This window comes from Balaenoptera physalus, assembly GCF_965194825.1.
Source record: "Balaenoptera physalus genome assembly, chromosome: 13".
Taxonomy (NCBI): domain Eukaryota; kingdom Metazoa; phylum Chordata; class Mammalia; order Artiodactyla; family Balaenopteridae; genus Balaenoptera; species Balaenoptera physalus.
In genome coordinates this window covers 59144328-59161958 of record NC_138892.1, presented here as the reverse complement: position 1 = coordinate 59161958, position 17631 = coordinate 59144328, and the positions used below count along the sequence as shown (strand labels likewise).

The 17631-nt window shown below is 54.8% G+C and overlaps 1 protein-coding gene across 3 annotated transcripts in view; it reads left to right on the top strand.

The window, feature by feature from the left end:
• Positions 1 to 17631, top strand: part of LRP1 (LDL receptor related protein 1) — a 79596-nt gene that overhangs the window by 24031 nt on the left and 37934 nt on the right. For all 3 annotated transcript variants that reach the window (XM_082421665.1, XM_082421666.1, XM_082421664.1), the window contains 15 exons: positions 326 to 488; positions 598 to 820; positions 1855 to 2044; positions 2520 to 2663; positions 3848 to 4084; positions 5310 to 5490; positions 6363 to 6585; positions 7740 to 7941; positions 8620 to 8745; positions 10851 to 10991; positions 11083 to 11208; positions 11632 to 11748; positions 12209 to 12289; positions 13905 to 14072; positions 17442 to 17624. In XM_082421665.1, the coding sequence (XP_082277791.1) occupies positions 326 to 488; positions 598 to 820; positions 1855 to 2044; positions 2520 to 2663; positions 3848 to 4084; positions 5310 to 5490; positions 6363 to 6585; positions 7740 to 7941; positions 8620 to 8745; positions 10851 to 10991; positions 11083 to 11208; positions 11632 to 11748; positions 12209 to 12289; positions 13905 to 14072; positions 17442 to 17624 (2505 nt within the window). The remainder of the gene's footprint in view (positions 1 to 325; positions 489 to 597; positions 821 to 1854; positions 2045 to 2519; positions 2664 to 3847; positions 4085 to 5309; positions 5491 to 6362; positions 6586 to 7739; positions 7942 to 8619; positions 8746 to 10850; positions 10992 to 11082; positions 11209 to 11631; positions 11749 to 12208; positions 12290 to 13904; positions 14073 to 17441; positions 17625 to 17631) is intronic.

Genomic DNA, 17631 nt, shown 5'->3' with positions numbered 1-17631 from the left:
CAGTCAGCCAACCAGCCAACAATTACCCAGTGCCCCTGTGTGCCCACCCTGAGCTTGGCATGGGGAGCAGGGCTGTGTGGGGGGATACTCAGAGACTTCTCTTTGGAGAGACCCTGTTGGTGAAGGGTGGCCAAGAACACGAGGCAAAATGTGCCACTGCCAGTAACTCCCGTAAGAGCTCAGGGAGGAGAGACAGCCGTGGCATGGGTGGTAAAGGAGGGCACCCCACAGGAGGTGGGCTTCCCACCGTAGGTTCTGCACCAGCAGAGGATGGGCATGTCTGTGGGAGGACCTCCCCCGTAACCCTTTCGTTCACACTCTCCAGACGTCGAACAGATGGCCATCGACTGGCTGACAGGCAACTTCTACTTTGTGGATGACATCGATGATAGGATCTTTGTCTGCAACCGAAACGGGGACACGTGTGTCACTTTGCTAGACCTGGAGCTCTACAACCCCAAGGGCATTGCACTGGACCCTGCCATGGGGTGAGCGGGGCAGGCAGGGGCACTGGCCCTGGAAGGAGGAGGCAGAGGCTGTGGTAGAAGGGAGGGTGCCCAGTGTCCAGACCCCATTTAACATGCCATCTGCTCACAGGAAGGTGTTCTTCACTGACTACGGGCAGATCCCCAAAGTGGAGCGCTGTGATATGGATGGGCAGAACCGCACCAAGCTGGTCGACAGCAAGATTGTGTTTCCTCATGGCATCACGCTGGACCTGGTCAGCCGCCTCGTCTACTGGGCCGATGCCTACCTGGACTACATTGAGGTGGTGGACTACGAGGGCAAGGGCCGGCAGACCATCATCCAGGGCATCCTGGTGAGGAGGAAGTCTTGGCCGGGAAACCCTTCTCTAGGCCTCCTGGGAGGGCGGGGGACAGAATGGGAGCGTGGTTGCCCTGAGCCCTCTGGTAGGGAGGGGGTGGGCACGAGCATCCGGGGGAAAGGACAGGATATGGCTTCCACTCGGATGGCCACAGTCATTTTAGAGACCACCGTTTACTTCCCTTTTCTCATTTGAGTTGGGTTCTTACAACAAGCCCCTGGAAAATGAGCAGGCAGGTGTCTCAGTTCCCTTTTGGCGGCTGAGAAAAGGCAGGATTCAAAGAGGTTAAGTGATTTACTTGAGGTTACACAGCTGGGAAGTAGCACTTGAACCTAGTCTAGAAGCCCTTCCAGCTCAGAGATGACATCTCTATTCTGGGATAATTAGGGTGACCCTCCATCCCGATTTGCCTGAGACTGTCCCAGTGTCAGCCCTGAAAGTCCCCTGGGCCAGTCTTGGGCAAACTGGGACAGTTGGTTACCTTAGATACATTATGCAGGTAGCAGAGGCTGTTATCAGGCTTGCTTGGGGCCAGTCTGTTCTCTCAACCCTCCCAAAAGCTGGGAGCTAGAGGCGGGCTAAGAATGTTCTCTGTGGACAGAGTGTAGGGCCCAACTCTACTTCAGTGCAAAATCATCCCATCATTGAATATGTGCCTGGTTCTGAGAGGGATATGGTTCCTGCCCCCAAGGGGTTTGAGCGGAGTGGGTAGAGTAAACCCACAGATCACCAGACAGTGGATTACAGCCAGAAATGGAGTGTGGAAGGAGAGACTGTCCTCTCTGGTTAGAAGATTCCAGAAGCCCTTCAAAGAGATGCCCTGTGAAGGATGGATGGGGTTTGACGAGCAAATCTCAAGAACAGGATAGTCCAGAGGAGACAGGAGTAAAGCACGGAGTCAGGCAACTGGAATGAGTTTGGGAATGCAAGTAATGGAGTCTGGAAGAGAAGCTGAGGGGCTCACCAGGGGCAGAGAGGGAGGATTCTCTTCTCCTCTCACGTTGACCGTTCCTGCCTGCCCATCTCAGATCGAGCACCTGTATGGCCTGACCGTGTTTGAGAATTATCTCTACGCCACCAACTCGGACAATGCCAACGCCCAGCAGAAGACAAGTGTGATCCGCGTGAACCGCTTCAACAGCACCGACTACCAGGTCGTCACCCGTGTGGACAAGGGAGGTGCCCTCCACATCTACCACCAACGGCGTCAGCCCCGAGGTGAGCGGGGTTCCACAGCCCCTCTAGGGACACCCCTGATTCTCTTGTGGCATGACTGCTTCTCCTAGTCATCCACCCCAGACTACCTCCTCTCCCCCGTCTGCTTCCCCTGCCGCCCCTTCCTGCCCCTCAGCCTCCAGATCCCACCCCCAGGGAGCCCCTTGCCCCTATTCTGCTCGGGACGTAGATCACCGCCCCCCCCACCCCAGTTCCCTGGCTGGTCTAGAGTAGAAGCGTCTGGCTGTGGACAACAGTGTGACTCTGTCCCCTGACCACAGAAGTCCCCACCCAAGAGTCTGAAGGCTGGGTGGTGTCAGGGCGGAGGAATGCCAGTTCTGTGGCTTCCGAATCCCCAGAGGGGACAACAGGCACAAACACCTTAGCAGGAGGGAGAGTGGTCAGACTGCAGGAAGCCTTCTCAAGGCCTGGCACAGGGGCTTCGAGGGGTCCTGACCAGCTCTCCACCCTGCCCCAGTGAGGAGCCACGCCTGCGAGAATGACCAGTACGGGAAGCCGGGCGGCTGCTCCGACATCTGTCTGCTGGCCAACAGTCACAAGGCGCGGACCTGCCGCTGCCGCTCCGGCTTCAGCCTGGGCAGTGATGGGAAGTCGTGCAAGAGTGAGTGACAGGGAAGGGCTTGTGTGCCTGATGGGGTGGGACGGGAGGGGTCCTTACCTGCCTCCCATAGCGCAGCTGCATCTGTCTGAGATGCAGAAAGATGGAGGGGCTTACCCAAAGTTTCACCCTAGTGAGGGGCAGGGATGGGACTTGCGCTCCCATCCGAGAGCAGGGCTTATCCCGCTACCCAACTCAGGCTGCGGAGAACACTGTCAACTGGCCCATTCATCCCTTCATTCCTTCATTCATTCAACAAGTATCTAGTGAGCACGCGCTGTGTCTGGCACTGTCCTGGCAGTGAGGGTTCAGCAGTGCACAAGATAGATGTTGTCTCTGGCCTCATGGAGCTTATAGTCTGGCAGGGGAGGCAGACAAACACATAAATAACTTGAGGTGAGGGTAGGTGTTAGGAAGAAAATAAAGTGCAGCTTAGAGTTAATGATGACAGCGAAGGCTCCAGTTTAGACAACCGTCAAGGGAGGGCTTCTCTGCGGAGGTGAAATTAACGTCAAGCTCTCTGTGAAATGAGGAAGTGAATCATGTGAATCATGTACCTGAAGGAAGAGCGTTTCTGGCAGAGGGAATCTATAGTGCCGAGGCTCAGAGGCCAGCGTGAGCTTGGTGTGCTAGAGAGCAGAGAGGCGGCAGGGGGACGGGAGTGGGGCGGTGCGTGAGTGAGGGGAGATGAGGAAGGGTGTTGGATTATATTCTAACTGGAATGAGAAGCTCTGGGTGGCTTAACAGATTTGATTCACGTTTGTAAAAATGATCATGCTGGCTGCTGGGTGGAGGATGGGCTGCGGGGAAGTGGCAGGACGCTGTTTTTTGCGGCGTAGGCAAGAAGTGATGTGGCTTAGACTAGGATGAACAGAGGAAGTGGTCAAAAGGGACCTGATTCCAACATATTTGGGCCACTAATTTCACTACTCAACAGAAGGCACTTACTGAAAACATGCTACTTTTGCCCCATTTCCCACCCCTAGAGTGCATAGGAAAAACTCCCGGGGCGTTGTTCCCTGGACCTTACATGCTTATGTGTCTGTCCATGTGATTCAGACCCCCTGCTGTCCCCACACCCTTGACCCAGTACAGCCGGTGCATTGGCTGGGTGGTGGTCTTGTGTGTGTGTGTGTGTGTGTGTGTGTGTGTGTCTGACTTTGTGCCCCTCCTTGTGCCTGCCTTAGAGCCGGAACACGAGCTATTCCTCGTGTATGGCAAGGGCCGGCCAGGCATCATCCGGGGCATGGATATGGGGGCCAAGGTCCCCGACGAGCACATGATCCCCATCGAGAACCTCATGAACCCCCGGGCCCTGGACTTCCATGCTGAGACCGGCTTCATCTACTTTGCCGACACCACCAGCTACCTCATTGGCCGCCAGAAGATCGATGGCACTGAGCGGGAGACCATCCTGAAGGATGGTAAGGGCCCCAAAGCGGGAGGTGTGTGGATGGGACCCCCAAGGCACGCACCCACCTGAGGCAGGAAGTGATTTGGAGCCTGGGCATCTCTCTCCTGGTGCCCTTCCAGCGTGGAAAGTCCCCTGCTGACTGGCTAGCTGGGCTGCTTGGCATGGAGATGAGGGGATAGACAGATTGACCCCTGGGTGACCCCCTTCTTGGCTGAGCCGGAAAGAGGCCGGAGGATGGATGGGTAAGGCAGTGTGGGCCGTCCTTGCCAGCCCTTGGGAAAACTCAGGGTCTCTCTGCCATTGGCTCTGAGCCCTGGAGCTGCATGCGGCGCACAGCCGGGGAGAGGCCTGAGGCTCTGAATCGGCACAGACACACCGGCACACGTGTGCACACACAGGGTTTGTGCAGCCGGACCTCATGGCCGCCAAGAGCTGCATGCTTACATGTCCTGAGAAAATTGTGTTTTGTGAATGGAATCCAGTTTTTCCCTCTGAGCTGCCCCAGCAGGTCAGCAGTGCACTGTCTTCTGAATATCCATCGGCGTGGGGGCTCTGAGCCTCCGAGTGCTGCACCATGCCTCCCGGGTGTTAGGAACTCCCAAACCTGCACTCGGGCCCCCAGGATAAGGCTTCCTAACCAATCAGTCTGGCTGATGCTGGTTACCACCCCTTGCCCTGCTCTCCATCCCCCACCTCGGCTCAGAGAACCTCAGCCGTCAGCAATCATAAGACTTTGGGGAAATCAAAAGTAACTCCTCATCAGGAAAGGATTGGGGTTCCCTGTACCAGGGATGCTATTTAGCTTGATGAAGCCTGTAAGTGAAAAACCACTTCCTAACTTATTCATTTTGTTAGCTCAGGATTTTTAGGCCTGGGTTGTGGCATCGCACTTGTGCCCAGAGCCACATGCCTATTGCTTCAGCTGTCCACCCCAGCTCAGGCCCCCGACGTGCCTTCTCGAGTGAGCCCACGTGTGCCACGTAGGTTTTCTTGCTGTCGTGTGCAGCTTTGAGAGACCCTGACTCAACACAGATGTGGCAGCACAAAAGACCTCCCTGGCTCCTTCCTCCAACCTCCTATTCCATCCCATTCCAGCCACTGTCTAGGGCACAGGAGGCTCCCTGCATTCCCCACTAGCCAAGTGCTCCAAGGTGCAGGTATCTTAAGAGCCAGAGGCAGGCAGATTTGAGCCTCCTTTGAGGCTCTCCCTCCTTGCTCCACCCCGCCCACTGCAGGCATACACAATGTGGAGGGCGTAGCTGTGGACTGGATGGGGGACAATTTGTATTGGACGGATGATGGGCCCAAGAAGACCATCAGCGTGGCCAGGCTGGAGAAAGCTGCTCAGACCCGCAAGACCTTAATCGAGGGCAAAATGACACACCCCAGGGCCATTGTGGTGGATCCGCTCAATGGGTGAGTCCTCCCACGGCCTTGGGAGGGGAGGAGCCAGGGACTGCGTGGGCCTCAGGACTGGGGGATAAGAGAGAGAGTGGACAGGGGAGGGCAGCCGAGGTGGGATGCTTAGGCGAGAATTGGGCTGAAAGGGGAAAAGGTGTCCCCATCTACAGGGCAATGGGAGTGATGCTCTAAACACATACATAGAAATCTGGTCCTGTCACTCCCAGCGGGCCCTCCCCTGGCTCCCCTTGCCCTCATCAGCCCCGGAGTCCTACAGGGTCTGCCTGCAGCTCGTTTGACCTCATCTGCACCTCACATCCTGCATTTGGAAGTTCTGTCCTCACAGCCTGCTGTCTGTTCCTTAAACCAGCACTCCAGCTCTTCCTCCCTCAGGGCTTTTGCTCTTGGAGTTCCTCTGCCTGGGACTCCCAAGTATTTGCATATGTGGCTCCTTCTCAGCATTCACATCTCAGCTCAGATGCCACTTCCTCAAAGAGGCCTTCCCCACCGGCTGCCCGGTCACTCTCCATGCCATGCCCCTGCTTTGAGTCCCTCCTGACTTTTCTCACTCTCAGTTGTGTGTGACCCTCTTGACTGACTTGTTTCTTGTCTGTGTCCTGGGTGGGACATATCTCTACGAGAGCAGGGGCTTTGGCTGCCTTGGTCTCTGCTGGGTCCTCCAGCGCCAGAACTGTGCCCAGCTCAGTAGGCATTCAACAGATATTTGTTGAATGAAGGAATGAATGAATGAAATATGTGGGTCAAGGGTGAGCAGGGCAGGAAGACCCCTGTGAGGAGCTCTGGGATGGCCCGCCTGGATTGGGGTCACAGGGGAGGATGTTGATGGCAGGAGTGGCTATGTGGTGCTGACCAGTAGCTGCCCACAGGTGGATGTACTGGACTGACTGGGAGGAGGACCCCAAGGACAGTCGGCGAGGGCGGCTGGAGAGGGCGTGGATGGACGGCTCACACCGAGACATCTTTGTCACCTCCAAGACAGTACTTTGGCCTAATGGGCTGAGCCTGGACATCCCAGCTGGGCGCCTCTACTGGGTGGACGCTTTCTATGATCGCATCGAGACCATCCTGCTCAATGGCACAGACCGGAAGGTGGGCAGGCGTGCACCTGTGTGTGGGTGTTCATGTGTGCGTTGCTGGACCACATTTGTATGTGGGTGAGGCTGTGTGTCTGAATGTGTGGGCGTCTGTGTGTGTCCGGGCCTGTGTGCTTCATGTGTGTTTACCTGTGAGCCTGTAGGTGTGTCCCTCTGTGTGCTTGTGTGCCTATGTCTTGCATTGTTTGAGGATTGCTTCTATCAGAGTATCTCTGTGACCATGCGCATGGTCTGTGGGCCTGACCACCTGTGTGAACACCTGAGCATACACATCGTGTGCACCTCTGCCTGGTTGTGCACATACAGGCAGCACACACTGGCGTGTGCCTGCACTGTATGCCTCTGTACAGGTGCGAGATGCCTAGAGACGGTGTAGACGCACGCTCGTTCATTCCGGGGGCTACGTGCTTCATTCATGAGCCCCGTGCAAGTCTAGGCGTGTGGACCAAGCTCTTTCATGGTATATAAGGCCCTTTATGATGTGGCCCCTGACCGTCTCTGTGGTCTTCTTTCACCCTCTGCTCCCTGCATCCCAGCACTTGGAACAGCAGCACTAGACAGCTTTTAAGTCCAGCACACGTCAACGTGCTGCCCTCTTTGCTGCTGCTCATGCAGATTTTTCTGCCTCCACCCAGCTCCTCCTCAACTGGCACAGCACTCAGGGGCGGGCCACCTCCTCTGGGGTGTTGTCTCCAGACCCCTCTCCACCGTAGACGGCCTTGTGTGCCTTTCCTGAGACAATAGGCAGCTCCAGAGAAGGGATCACGTCTTTTCCATTTCTTAGTGCTACCTTAGTAGATCCTGGCAAACGTGTGGTGGATGAAGAAACGAATGTATGGATCCTGGCTGTCTGCTCACTACTCTGTGTGTGCGCGTGCGTGCGCACGTGCACGTGTGTTGGAGGGTTATGAATGAACATGAATCAGCCCAAGAGAGGAGTGTGGGCAAGCTCCCCATCACCGCTTTGCTGGGTTCAGGGTCTGACACTTCACGGTGTGCACCCTTGGGGGCTTCTAGGCTGATGGGGAAGACAAGTCCCACACCCAGGCCGTGGACATATGAGTGTACAAAACACTGACTCCCCCCGGACCTCCCTGAGGCACCCCCACTTGTCTCCCAGCTCCTTGGTAACCTCTTCTCCATTCCTAGATTGTGTACGAGGGTCCTGAGCTGAACCATGCTTTTGGCCTGTGTCACCATGGCAACTACCTCTTCTGGACCGAGTACCGGAGTGGCAGTGTCTACCGCTTGGAACGGGGCACAGGAGGCGCGCCCCCCATTGTGACCCTTCTGCGCAGCGAGCGGCCCCCCATTTTTGAGATCCGCATGTATGATGCCCAGCAGCAGCAAGGTACCCCTGGGCTGGGACTTGGGTCTGGGGTGGGACCTAGATGGGGGGGTGAGGCTCCTGTGGTGGGTGAGGGCACTCCCCAGGGATCCTAGGCTCTGACATTTTTTTTTTTTTAAAGAAATTCACGTTCTTTTATTTATTTATTTATTTATTTATGACTGTGTTGAGTCTTCGTTTCTGTACGAGGGCTTTCTCTAGTTGCGGCAAGTGGGGACCACTCTTCATCGCGGTGCGCGGGCCTCTCACCATCGCGGCCTCTCTTGTTGCGGAGCACAGGCTCCAGACGCGCAGGCTCAGTAATTGTGGCTCACGGGCCCAGTTGCTCTGTGGCATGTGGGATCCTCCCAGACCAGGGCCCGAACCCGTGTCCCCTGCATTGGCAGGCAGACTCTCAACCACTGTGCCACCAGGGAAGCCCCTAGGCTCTGACTTTTGAGACTCTCTAGAAGAGAGGCCCCCACCCCAATTTGACCTTCTGTGTTCCCCATCTTCCCCCCACCCCATGCCTGCATCTCCTCTTCCTCAACCCTTCCATATTTCCTCTTTCTGTCTCCTCCTTTTAATGCGTCTCTTCCCCCGGCCTCTCATCTCCCCTCTCTGGCCTTTCCTGACCCTGCTTCAACCCATCCCCTGTCCTCCCCCTCCTTCCTCCTCCCACCCGTGACCCCTCCTTCACAGTGGGTACCAACAAATGCCGGGTGAACAATGGCGGCTGCAGCAGCCTGTGCCTGGCCACCCCTGGGAGCCGCCAGTGTGCCTGTGCTGAGGACCAGGTGTTGAACGCAGACGGTGTCACTTGTCTGGGTACGAGGGGCCCAGCTGGGGTGGGAGGTGGGGGAGCAGACCCCAGCAGGAAGAGGCCACAGTGTCCCCGTCGGAGATGAAGGAGGCAAAGAGGGCCCTGGGGGGTAATAAGAGGTGAGGGATGGGGTGAGAGAAGAAGGCTCTGGGGGCTGGAGGGTGTTTAGGGGTGACCGGGGGTGGGAGGTTTGGGAAGGCATGAAGATCAGGGGAAACCAAGTGAGGAGCAGGACAGCTATGGAAAGAGAAAACCATTAACTTCTTTTACATTTATTTCCGCATTATTAAAGTTATACAACAATAGTTCAAAATACTGGAAATTAGAGGAGAGAAAAAAAGCCCAATCTCACCAGCAAACACCACTATATTGTTAGTATTTTGGTAAAGGAACACCATCCTTTTTTCCTTAGGTGGGTTTTTACATGGTTGGAATATACTGTATATAAATGTTTTCTGCCCCTTTTGGCTCATATATGTCACAAATTTTCTGTGTTATTATTGCATTATTTTAAATAGCCCTATTTTTTAATAAAAGCGGGTCATGCTCATTGTAAAAATAAACAGTATAGAAAAATACAAAAGAGAAAGTACAAATCACCCCAAATTCCACCACCCATAGATTCCACTGTTACCATTTCAGTGAACAACCTCCCAGTTTCTCTATATATTTACTTTTGCTTAAATGGAATCATGCTGCACATGCTGTTCTGTTTCCTGCATTTGTCACTTGACAGTGTGTCATGAATACATCAGCAGAATTTCTAATGGCCAAAATATATTTCATTTGGTAAACATCCCATAATTTACTGAACCATTTCTCTACTGTTGGATGTTTAGGTTGTTTCCAGTTTTTTGTTGTAATCACTGCCAGCATTTATTGAACACAGACTATGTACTAGGCATGGTTATAAGCAGTCCTCATGCAGTAACTTATTTACTCCTTAAAATATTCCTGTAGGGAAGGTATTTTTATTATCCCAATTTATAGATGAAGAAATTGAGGCCCAAAGTTAGAGCAGGGGTTTGAACCCAGGAACCCTGACCCAGAGTCTGTTTATTAATCACCTGCTCTGCTATTTCCTATAGCTTCATGCCTTTGCATATTCTGGATGATTTCCTTAGGATAGAATCCCAGAAGTGAAAATGGGTCAGTGGGCCATAGCGTACACCTAAGAGTGAGTGACTGAGGCCAGGTGCAGGGCAAGAGGATTGGTGAAGAGGAGCTTAGAAACTGAGGGGCCAGCGTAATGGAAGAGTCACCTATATGGACGTTGAAATCACCAAGAATAAAGAGGGAGTGATTATGGAGAAAGTGACTCTGAACCAGGAGCTAAAAACCCTTAAGGATGCTGGGGAGTAGCCTTGGGTCCTTTGAAGTAGGGGTTCTTATAGTCTAGTAATGTGAAAGTCAACACTGATTTTTCAGAGGGGAGAGAGGGAGAATGGTCGGGAAGCAGAGGTGAGGAGCAAGGCGGACACATACGGCCTCCAGGTCCAGTGGTCCTTGGGACCCACAGGATTAGAGGGGGTGAGAGATGGGTCAGAAAGGCATGCACAGAGTAGTGGGGTCCAGGGCCAGGGACTGACGTGGGCGTCCTGGGCTTCCTGAGCTTACCCTGTGAAAACACAAAGGACGAAGTGATTTCACTGCTGATAGCCGAAGGCAGATGGCGGTGGTGAGGTGTGAGTTTTCACTCCTGCCAGTAGAGTTGATGCATTTTTGAAGGAAAAAGTCCAGGGACCAGAGTGGGGTCCGGGGATCCTGGAGATGACTTCCAAGGGGCAGTTCATGGAGATGGCAGGGAGGGGCAAGGGGCGGTCTGCTCGGTGGGGACAAAAGGATGGGGGGCTCTAGGCTCTCTTGGAAGCTTCTTTATTCTCAGACCACATTGCAGTACTGGAAGCAGCAGAGCAAACATCACCCTTGTGGCCTGAGAAAGAGTTGCAGTTTCCATCCAGATAATTTCTTCACGAAGAACTATGCACTAGGAAAGATTACTGTGTATATTATTTTAAAATCATAAAACAAGCAAACAGAGGACAGGGGGCTCAGCACCTGTCCGTGACCTGGGTCTGACTTTCCCCCTCACGCCTCGTGGTGCCCACAGCAAACCCGTCCTACGTGCCCCCACCCCAGTGCCAGCCAGGCGAGTTCGCCTGCTCAAACAGCCGCTGCATCCAGGAACGCTGGAAGTGCGATGGGGACAACGACTGCCTGGACAACAGCGACGAGGCCCCCGCCCTCTGCCGTGAGTCCCCGCTGCACAGCCGGCCCTTGGGCAACAGCTGGAGAGCTGGGGGTCCCTCCCTCTGGCTGACCCCTGACCTCTCCCTCCCCAGATCAGCACACCTGCCCCTCGGACCGGTTCAAGTGCGAGAACAACCGTTGCATCCCCAACCGCTGGCTCTGTGATGGGGACAATGACTGCGGGAACAGCGAAGACGAGTCCAATGCCACTTGTTCAGGTGTGGGAGGGGCGTGATCACACCGGCACCCCTCGGTCACCAGGTCAGGGCAGGCGGGGGAGCCAGGCTTGGGAAGACAGAGGGGCCTCAGGGAGAGAAAGGAGCACGGGGCACCCAGGGCAGAGGGGAGGGAGGACAGGGTTGGCTGGGAGGCCCGTGCTTGCAGGGGACAGAGCACAGCTCTAGGTTGGGGATGACGAGCGAGGCGGGTGGATCTTCTCCTTGGAGGACACCAGCGACCCCTCGAGAGGTGGGGTGAAGCGTCCAGTGTGAGACCACGTAGGTGATTTTGAATGATGTCTCTAAGAGGAATAGCTTTGAGGTCCTTGGGGAGACTTCCAGAGAGGCAAAGAATAATAGCAAAGAAAATGAAATTAAAGAGGGGACACAGCTATGAGCACTCACGCCCATCCCTGTCCCCAGCTCGCACCTGCCCACCCAACCAGTTCTCCTGTGCCAGTGGCCGCTGCATCCCCATCTCCTGGACGTGCGATCTGGACGATGACTGTGGGGACCGCTCCGATGAGTCAGCCTCATGTGGTGAGCAAGACAGCAGGAAGGCCAGGCTGGCACGGGGAGGGAGGGCCCACGAGAGCGTGCCCTGGGGTGGGGGTGCTGGAGAGACCCTGCAACTTAGTACCTGGGTGGCCTTGAGCAAGTTACTTGATCTCCGTGGGCCCCTGTGAGTTTCATCTGCAGAGTGGGGATAATACTGGCACCCACGTCACAGCACGGACGTAGGGGTTCAGTGAGATCATGCGTGGAGGGCACTCAGCGCACGGCCTGCGTTTGGTAATTAGTTGCTTGAAAAAAGGATGCTTAGAGGGATAGGAGTGAATGGGCAGAGTTCCAGGCCAAGGCACCTCCACTTAGCCTTCCCTCCCCCATCCGGCTGGGCTGAGGGCTGCTGGTTATGGGAAGGACCCAGCACCCACCTGCTTGGTGCTATGATGCTAAATAATCTTGAGGACCCTACTCAGCTACTCTTTCTCCCTGACAGCTTATCCCACCTGCTTCCCCCTGACTCAGTTTACCTGCAACAATGGCAGATGCATCAACATCAACTGGAGATGTGACAATGGTAAGAACTTGTTTCCCTTCACCTGCCCTGATTCCTAGGAAAGCTAGAAGCCACAGCCAGGCCCTGGGTGGCAGGTGAAGGGGTTTTAGAATCAAGCCAGGGCCTTCCTCCAGTTCACAGAAGCCCCCCTGGGTTGTCTGGGAGAAATAAGGACAAGCTAGAAACACTGTGGGGGAACCAAGATGGACCCAGGGGATACCCCGCCCATCGCCTGTCAGTGCCATTCCTCCCCGGGCAGGGCCTGAGCTGCCCATCCTCTGGCAGAGGCTCAGGGGCCAGGGAGAGATGAGCAAGAAGGGCCAGAGGGGCAGAGCAAGGAGAGCCCATGCCCAACTCTATTCTCCCTGCAAACCCCGCCTCCTGGGGTCCCTCCAGGCTCTGGCTCCAGACTCGGGAGCCCACCTGGCGGTCAGCCCTGGACCAGGTGATGTCAGCCATGGGGGCCAGGGGACTGTTGTGTCTGTGCCGTCTTGGGGCTCTGGTCGTGTCTGGTGTGGTGTTGTGACGTGTTGCAGCAGTGGCTCGAGCCCTGGCTAATGTGTGTGAGGATGTATTGGGTCAGCCCCATGTTGCCCCTCATCTTTGCTGTGTCTCGTGTGCCAATGGTTGCCTTGGCGGTTTCTGTGTTTCAGAGAAGGATTGTGGGGACGGCTCTGATGAAAAGACCTGTCCTGAGCCTGCCGGTCAGTGCATAGAAGCACATGCACCATCTCCCCTAGAGCCCCAGCTGGCCTTGGGCCTCCTCCCAGGAGCCCCATGCAGCTCCCCTCCCCAGAGCTCCTAGGATGTGAAGGAAAAGCAAAGAGAGAAAAGAGAGAGGAGATGATAGAAGGAGAAAGAAAACAGTGAAAGGGAAAGCAGAGAGGGCAGAAGGAGCCTTTCACAGGAGAGATGACAGAGAGGTGGGGACAAGAAGACCAAGACATGGGGGAAAGAGAGCGTCAGAGATGCAGAGGCAGCTGGAAAAGAGGCAGGAACACAGCCCAAGGGGGACGGCCAAAGCCGTCTTCTCAGGCATCTTGAAAATGTGAAGGGAAGTCTGGTGGCCCCCCCACGAGGCCTAGAAAGCAGGACATTGGCTCAGTCACCCTCAGATGCCTCCAGGAGGGGCCCCCCCGGCCTTTCCAGCTGCAGGCAGTGCCCCTCGTGAGCCGGGAGCCCAGAGCTTGGGGCCGGTGATGCCCACACTCAGGGCGGGGCCTGATTAACACCTTCCCTCCCCAGCAGAGAGGCCTCACCTCTACTCCGCCCACCTTTGTCCCTCCAGAGCCAGAGAAATCCCTGCCTTTCCCCCAAAGCAAGCGGACCCCTGTTCCCACACCCTGCTGAAACGGGAAAGGAATGAGTCCCGTCCCCAGCCCCAGCCTTCCGAAACTCAGGGAAGGGCCCTCCTGGAGCCCGCCCTGCCTCTCCCTGCCCCCATCGCGTGGGCCATGGTGCATGCTGCAGTCTATGCAGTTTCTGTGTCTTTTCTGTTTTTTATTTTCTCAGTGGGAGGGTTGGGGTGGGTCGAGGGTGGGAATGGGGAGGTGGGAGTGGGGGCCCCATGCTGGGGTCATAGAGAAGGCCACTTGCTGACCCCCTGCTCTCCTCTTCCCTTCTTGCCTCCCCCCAGACAATGACTGTGGGGACAACAGTGACGAGGCCGGCTGCAGCCACTCCTGCTCTAGCACCCAGTTCAAGTGCAACAGTGGGCGCTGCATCCCCGAGCACTGGACCTGCGATGGGGACAACGACTGCGGGGACTACAGCGATGAGACACACGCCAACTGCACCAACCAGGGTGGGCGCCTGGGGACCGGTGGGCTGGGGACCAGACCATCCACCCACCCTCCCCACTGCGTGTTGCCACCATCTGGGAACCAGAGATAACCCAGACGTGGCTCTTATCCTTCAGCAGTTTCCAGTCCTGTGGGAGAGGGAGGTTGTCGACAAATCATTGTCACACGCTGTTAAGATCTCAGGCTTTGCAGTTGGGTGGCCTTGGGTTTGAGCTCCATCTCTGCAGCTTACTATCTGGGTGGCCTCGAGCAAGTTATTTAATCTCCATGGGCCCCTGTGAGTTTCATCTGCAAAGTGGGGATGATAATAGCATGGGCATCATCATGTTGATGTGGGGCTTCAGTGAGATCATGCACGGAAGGCACGCAGCTCGTCTTTGGTAGCTGGTAGCGTGAAAAAGGGATGCTCAGAGGGGTAGGGGTGAATGAGCACAGTGGGGACCAAAGGAGAGAAGGGTTGGCTCTGTGAGGTCCCCAGTGCCCAGGCCTCCAGACCTAGCGTCTGTGAGATCCCCCGTGGAGGCGGGGGTTACTGGAAGGCACAGACCTCCTCAAGGGATGTTGGTTTCTCATCCCTGGCCGATGGTTACCATGGAAGAATGCAGACCCAAGATTGCCCTGACTTCAAGAGAAGTCAGAAATGCAGATTTATATGTGAAATCTACCCGTTTTAAAGCACTGGTATATTAGTTTCCTAGAGCTGCTGTAACAAAGTACCACAAACTAAGTAGCTTAAACAACAGAAATTTATTGTCTCACAGTTCTGGAGGCTAGAAATCCAAGACCAAAATGTTGGCAGGGTTGGTTCCTTCTAAGGGTTATGGGGGAGAATCTATTCCAGGCTTCTTTCCTAGCTTCTGGCGTTTGATGACAATCTTTGGCGTTCCTTGGCTTGTACATGCTTTACCCAGATCCCTGCCTTCATCTTTCCTGGCGTTCTCGCTGTGTGCGTGTCTGTCTCTGTGTCCAGGTTTCCTCTTTTTATAAGGACGCAGTCATATTGGATTAGGGCCCACCCTAATGACCTCATCTTAAGTTGATCATCTGGAAAGGAAGACCTATTTCCAAATAAGGTCATGTTCATAGGTACTATGAGTTAGGACTTCAGCATCTTTTTAGGGAGAGCAAATCAACCCATACAACTGGCAATTGATTTGAAAAGTTTTAAAAACATGGCAGACCAAAATCTCTCTGTAGGCCTCATCTGGCCCCTGGACCACCAGCTTACAACCTCTGCCTTGTAGAATTAAGGTGCGCATAGTGGGGACAGTACTGAAAGCACTGAGTACCCAATGCAGGCCCAGGACTAAGAGGGAGGATGAGGAGGGTCACCCGAGGCCCGGGAAACAGTCACTGAGCCTCGAGGGCCATCTCTGAGAAGGGTCGGGTGAGTGGGACAGGTAATAGTGCCTTGGGATTCTGAGAAGAGGACCCCTGGAGGCCCGTGATGTGGTGAGGTGGGAAGAGCTCTCTGCCCCTCACAAGCTGGGCGAACTTGGACAAGTTGCTTCCTCTGAGCCTTGACTTCCTCCTCTGTGAAGTGGGAGGAGATGTGCGGGGACCTGGCCCGTGGGAGCAGGGATGTCATGATTGGTAGCAGTTGTTAACTATGGTTGTGAGCTGGAATGGTCTGGGACCATTCCAGAGGAGGTGGGATTTGAACTGGGCCCCGATGAGGGATTAGGCTGTGGGTAAACGGACAAGAGAGGGGGTCTTTTTTTTTTTTAATTTTTATTGGAGTCTAGTTGATTTACAATGTTGTGTTAGTTTCAGGTGTACAGCAAAGTGGATCTGCTATACATATACATATATCCACTCTTTTTTAGATTCTTTTCCCATATAGGCCATTACAGAGTACTGATTAGAGTTCCCTGTACTATATGGTAGGTCCTTATTAGTCATCTATTTTATATATAGTAGTGTGTATGTGTCAATCCCAATCTTCCATTTTATCCTTCCCCCCCTTACCCCTGGTAACTAGAGGAAGGGTCTTTAGATGGAGGGTGGGAGTGGCCTGGAGAACCCAGCAGTAAGACTTAGAAGGTGAAACTGAGTACTCCTGCAGGGGCCAGTGGGGCTGGGTGGGGCCCCTCAGACTAGAGGGGACAGCGGGGAATGAGGCAGTGCCTGGAGGGGGCAGATTACAACAGCAGGTGAAAGCAGGTCAGGCACTGGGGACCTTCGAAGGATCTCAGAGCTGGAAGGTGATAAGGTGTAGGAAATGCTTTCAGAAGGCAATCCTGGAAGGGCATTAGATTGGAAAGAGGTTCAGGGGCCCTGAGAAAGGAAAATCAGCTCGGAGGCTGCTGCTGAAATCCAGGCATGAGATGAGCGCATCGACCGTGTTCATGGTGGGGCAGGCAGGAGGAGCAGGGCATGCGGGGGAGCAGGAGTGTAAGGTGAGGCTTGTGCACAGTCACCTGTGCCTCGGGTGCTGCCTCTGCTCCTTCCCCAGACTCCTGAGTCCGATCTCACCGTAGCAGCCAGAGTGATCCTACAGAACATGTCAGATCTCTCCCCCAGCCCTGCCCTCAAGCCTGCACTGGCTCCCTGTACACTTTGAATTCATGCTGAGCCCCGCTCCATGGCCTGCAGGACTCCCCCAACCTATCTGACCTGCATTCCTGCCACTCATCTCCTCCTTCACTCTACTCCAACTGTGCAGCCTTAAATATGCCCTGGGCATTTTTCAGATATGCCTTGCATGGTCCTACCTCAGAGACTTTGCACTAGCTGTTCCCTCTTCCTGGAATGCAACTCCAGTTAATCTCATGGCTCACGTCATTCAGGCCTCTGCTCAAACATCTCCTGCTTAAGGGCCTTTCCTGACTGTCTTGTCTCAAGTAGCATCCCATCCTCCCTGGCCTTGACCTGGCTTTGTCTGCATAGCCTTGATCACTACCTGCAGTTCCATTCTGGATTTTTGTGTCATGTCTTCACTGTTTCTCTTCCCTGCTAGAACTTCAGCTCCATGAGGGTAAGGACTTTGTCTTGTTCATGCTGGCACCTGAAACAGTGCCTGGCACACAGTAGGTGCTCAATAAGTGTTTGTGAAGTGAATGAATGAAACGGAGGCTAGGCTAAGGTGGGGGCATTTGAGCTCTGGCTTAGCAAATTGCTTATCCAATCAAGCTCTCGTGTGTAAAATAGGGAGATTAGACAAGATGATTTCTGAGTCCTGGAAGGTGTAATAGCCCTGACTCTGAGTTAGCGCTTTCGAGGAGTGTCAGCAGGACTCAGAGAACTCTCCATCCCTGCCTCAGCTCATAGCCCCAGGCTGGGTATAGCAGGAGGGGGTTGAGAAGGTAGAGAGGGGAACAGCTGACCTGGAGCCCTTAACCCCCCCATGCCCTCCACCTGTCCCCCTGCAGCCACAAGGCCTCCTGGCGGCTGCCACAATGATGAGTTCCAGTGCCGGCTGGATGGTCTGTGCATCCCCCTGCGGTGGCGCTGCGATGGGGACACTGACTGCATGGACTCCAGTGACGAGAAGAGCTGTGAGGGAGTGACCCACGTCTGTGACCCCAATGTCAAGTTTGGCTGCAAAGACTCCGGTAAAAA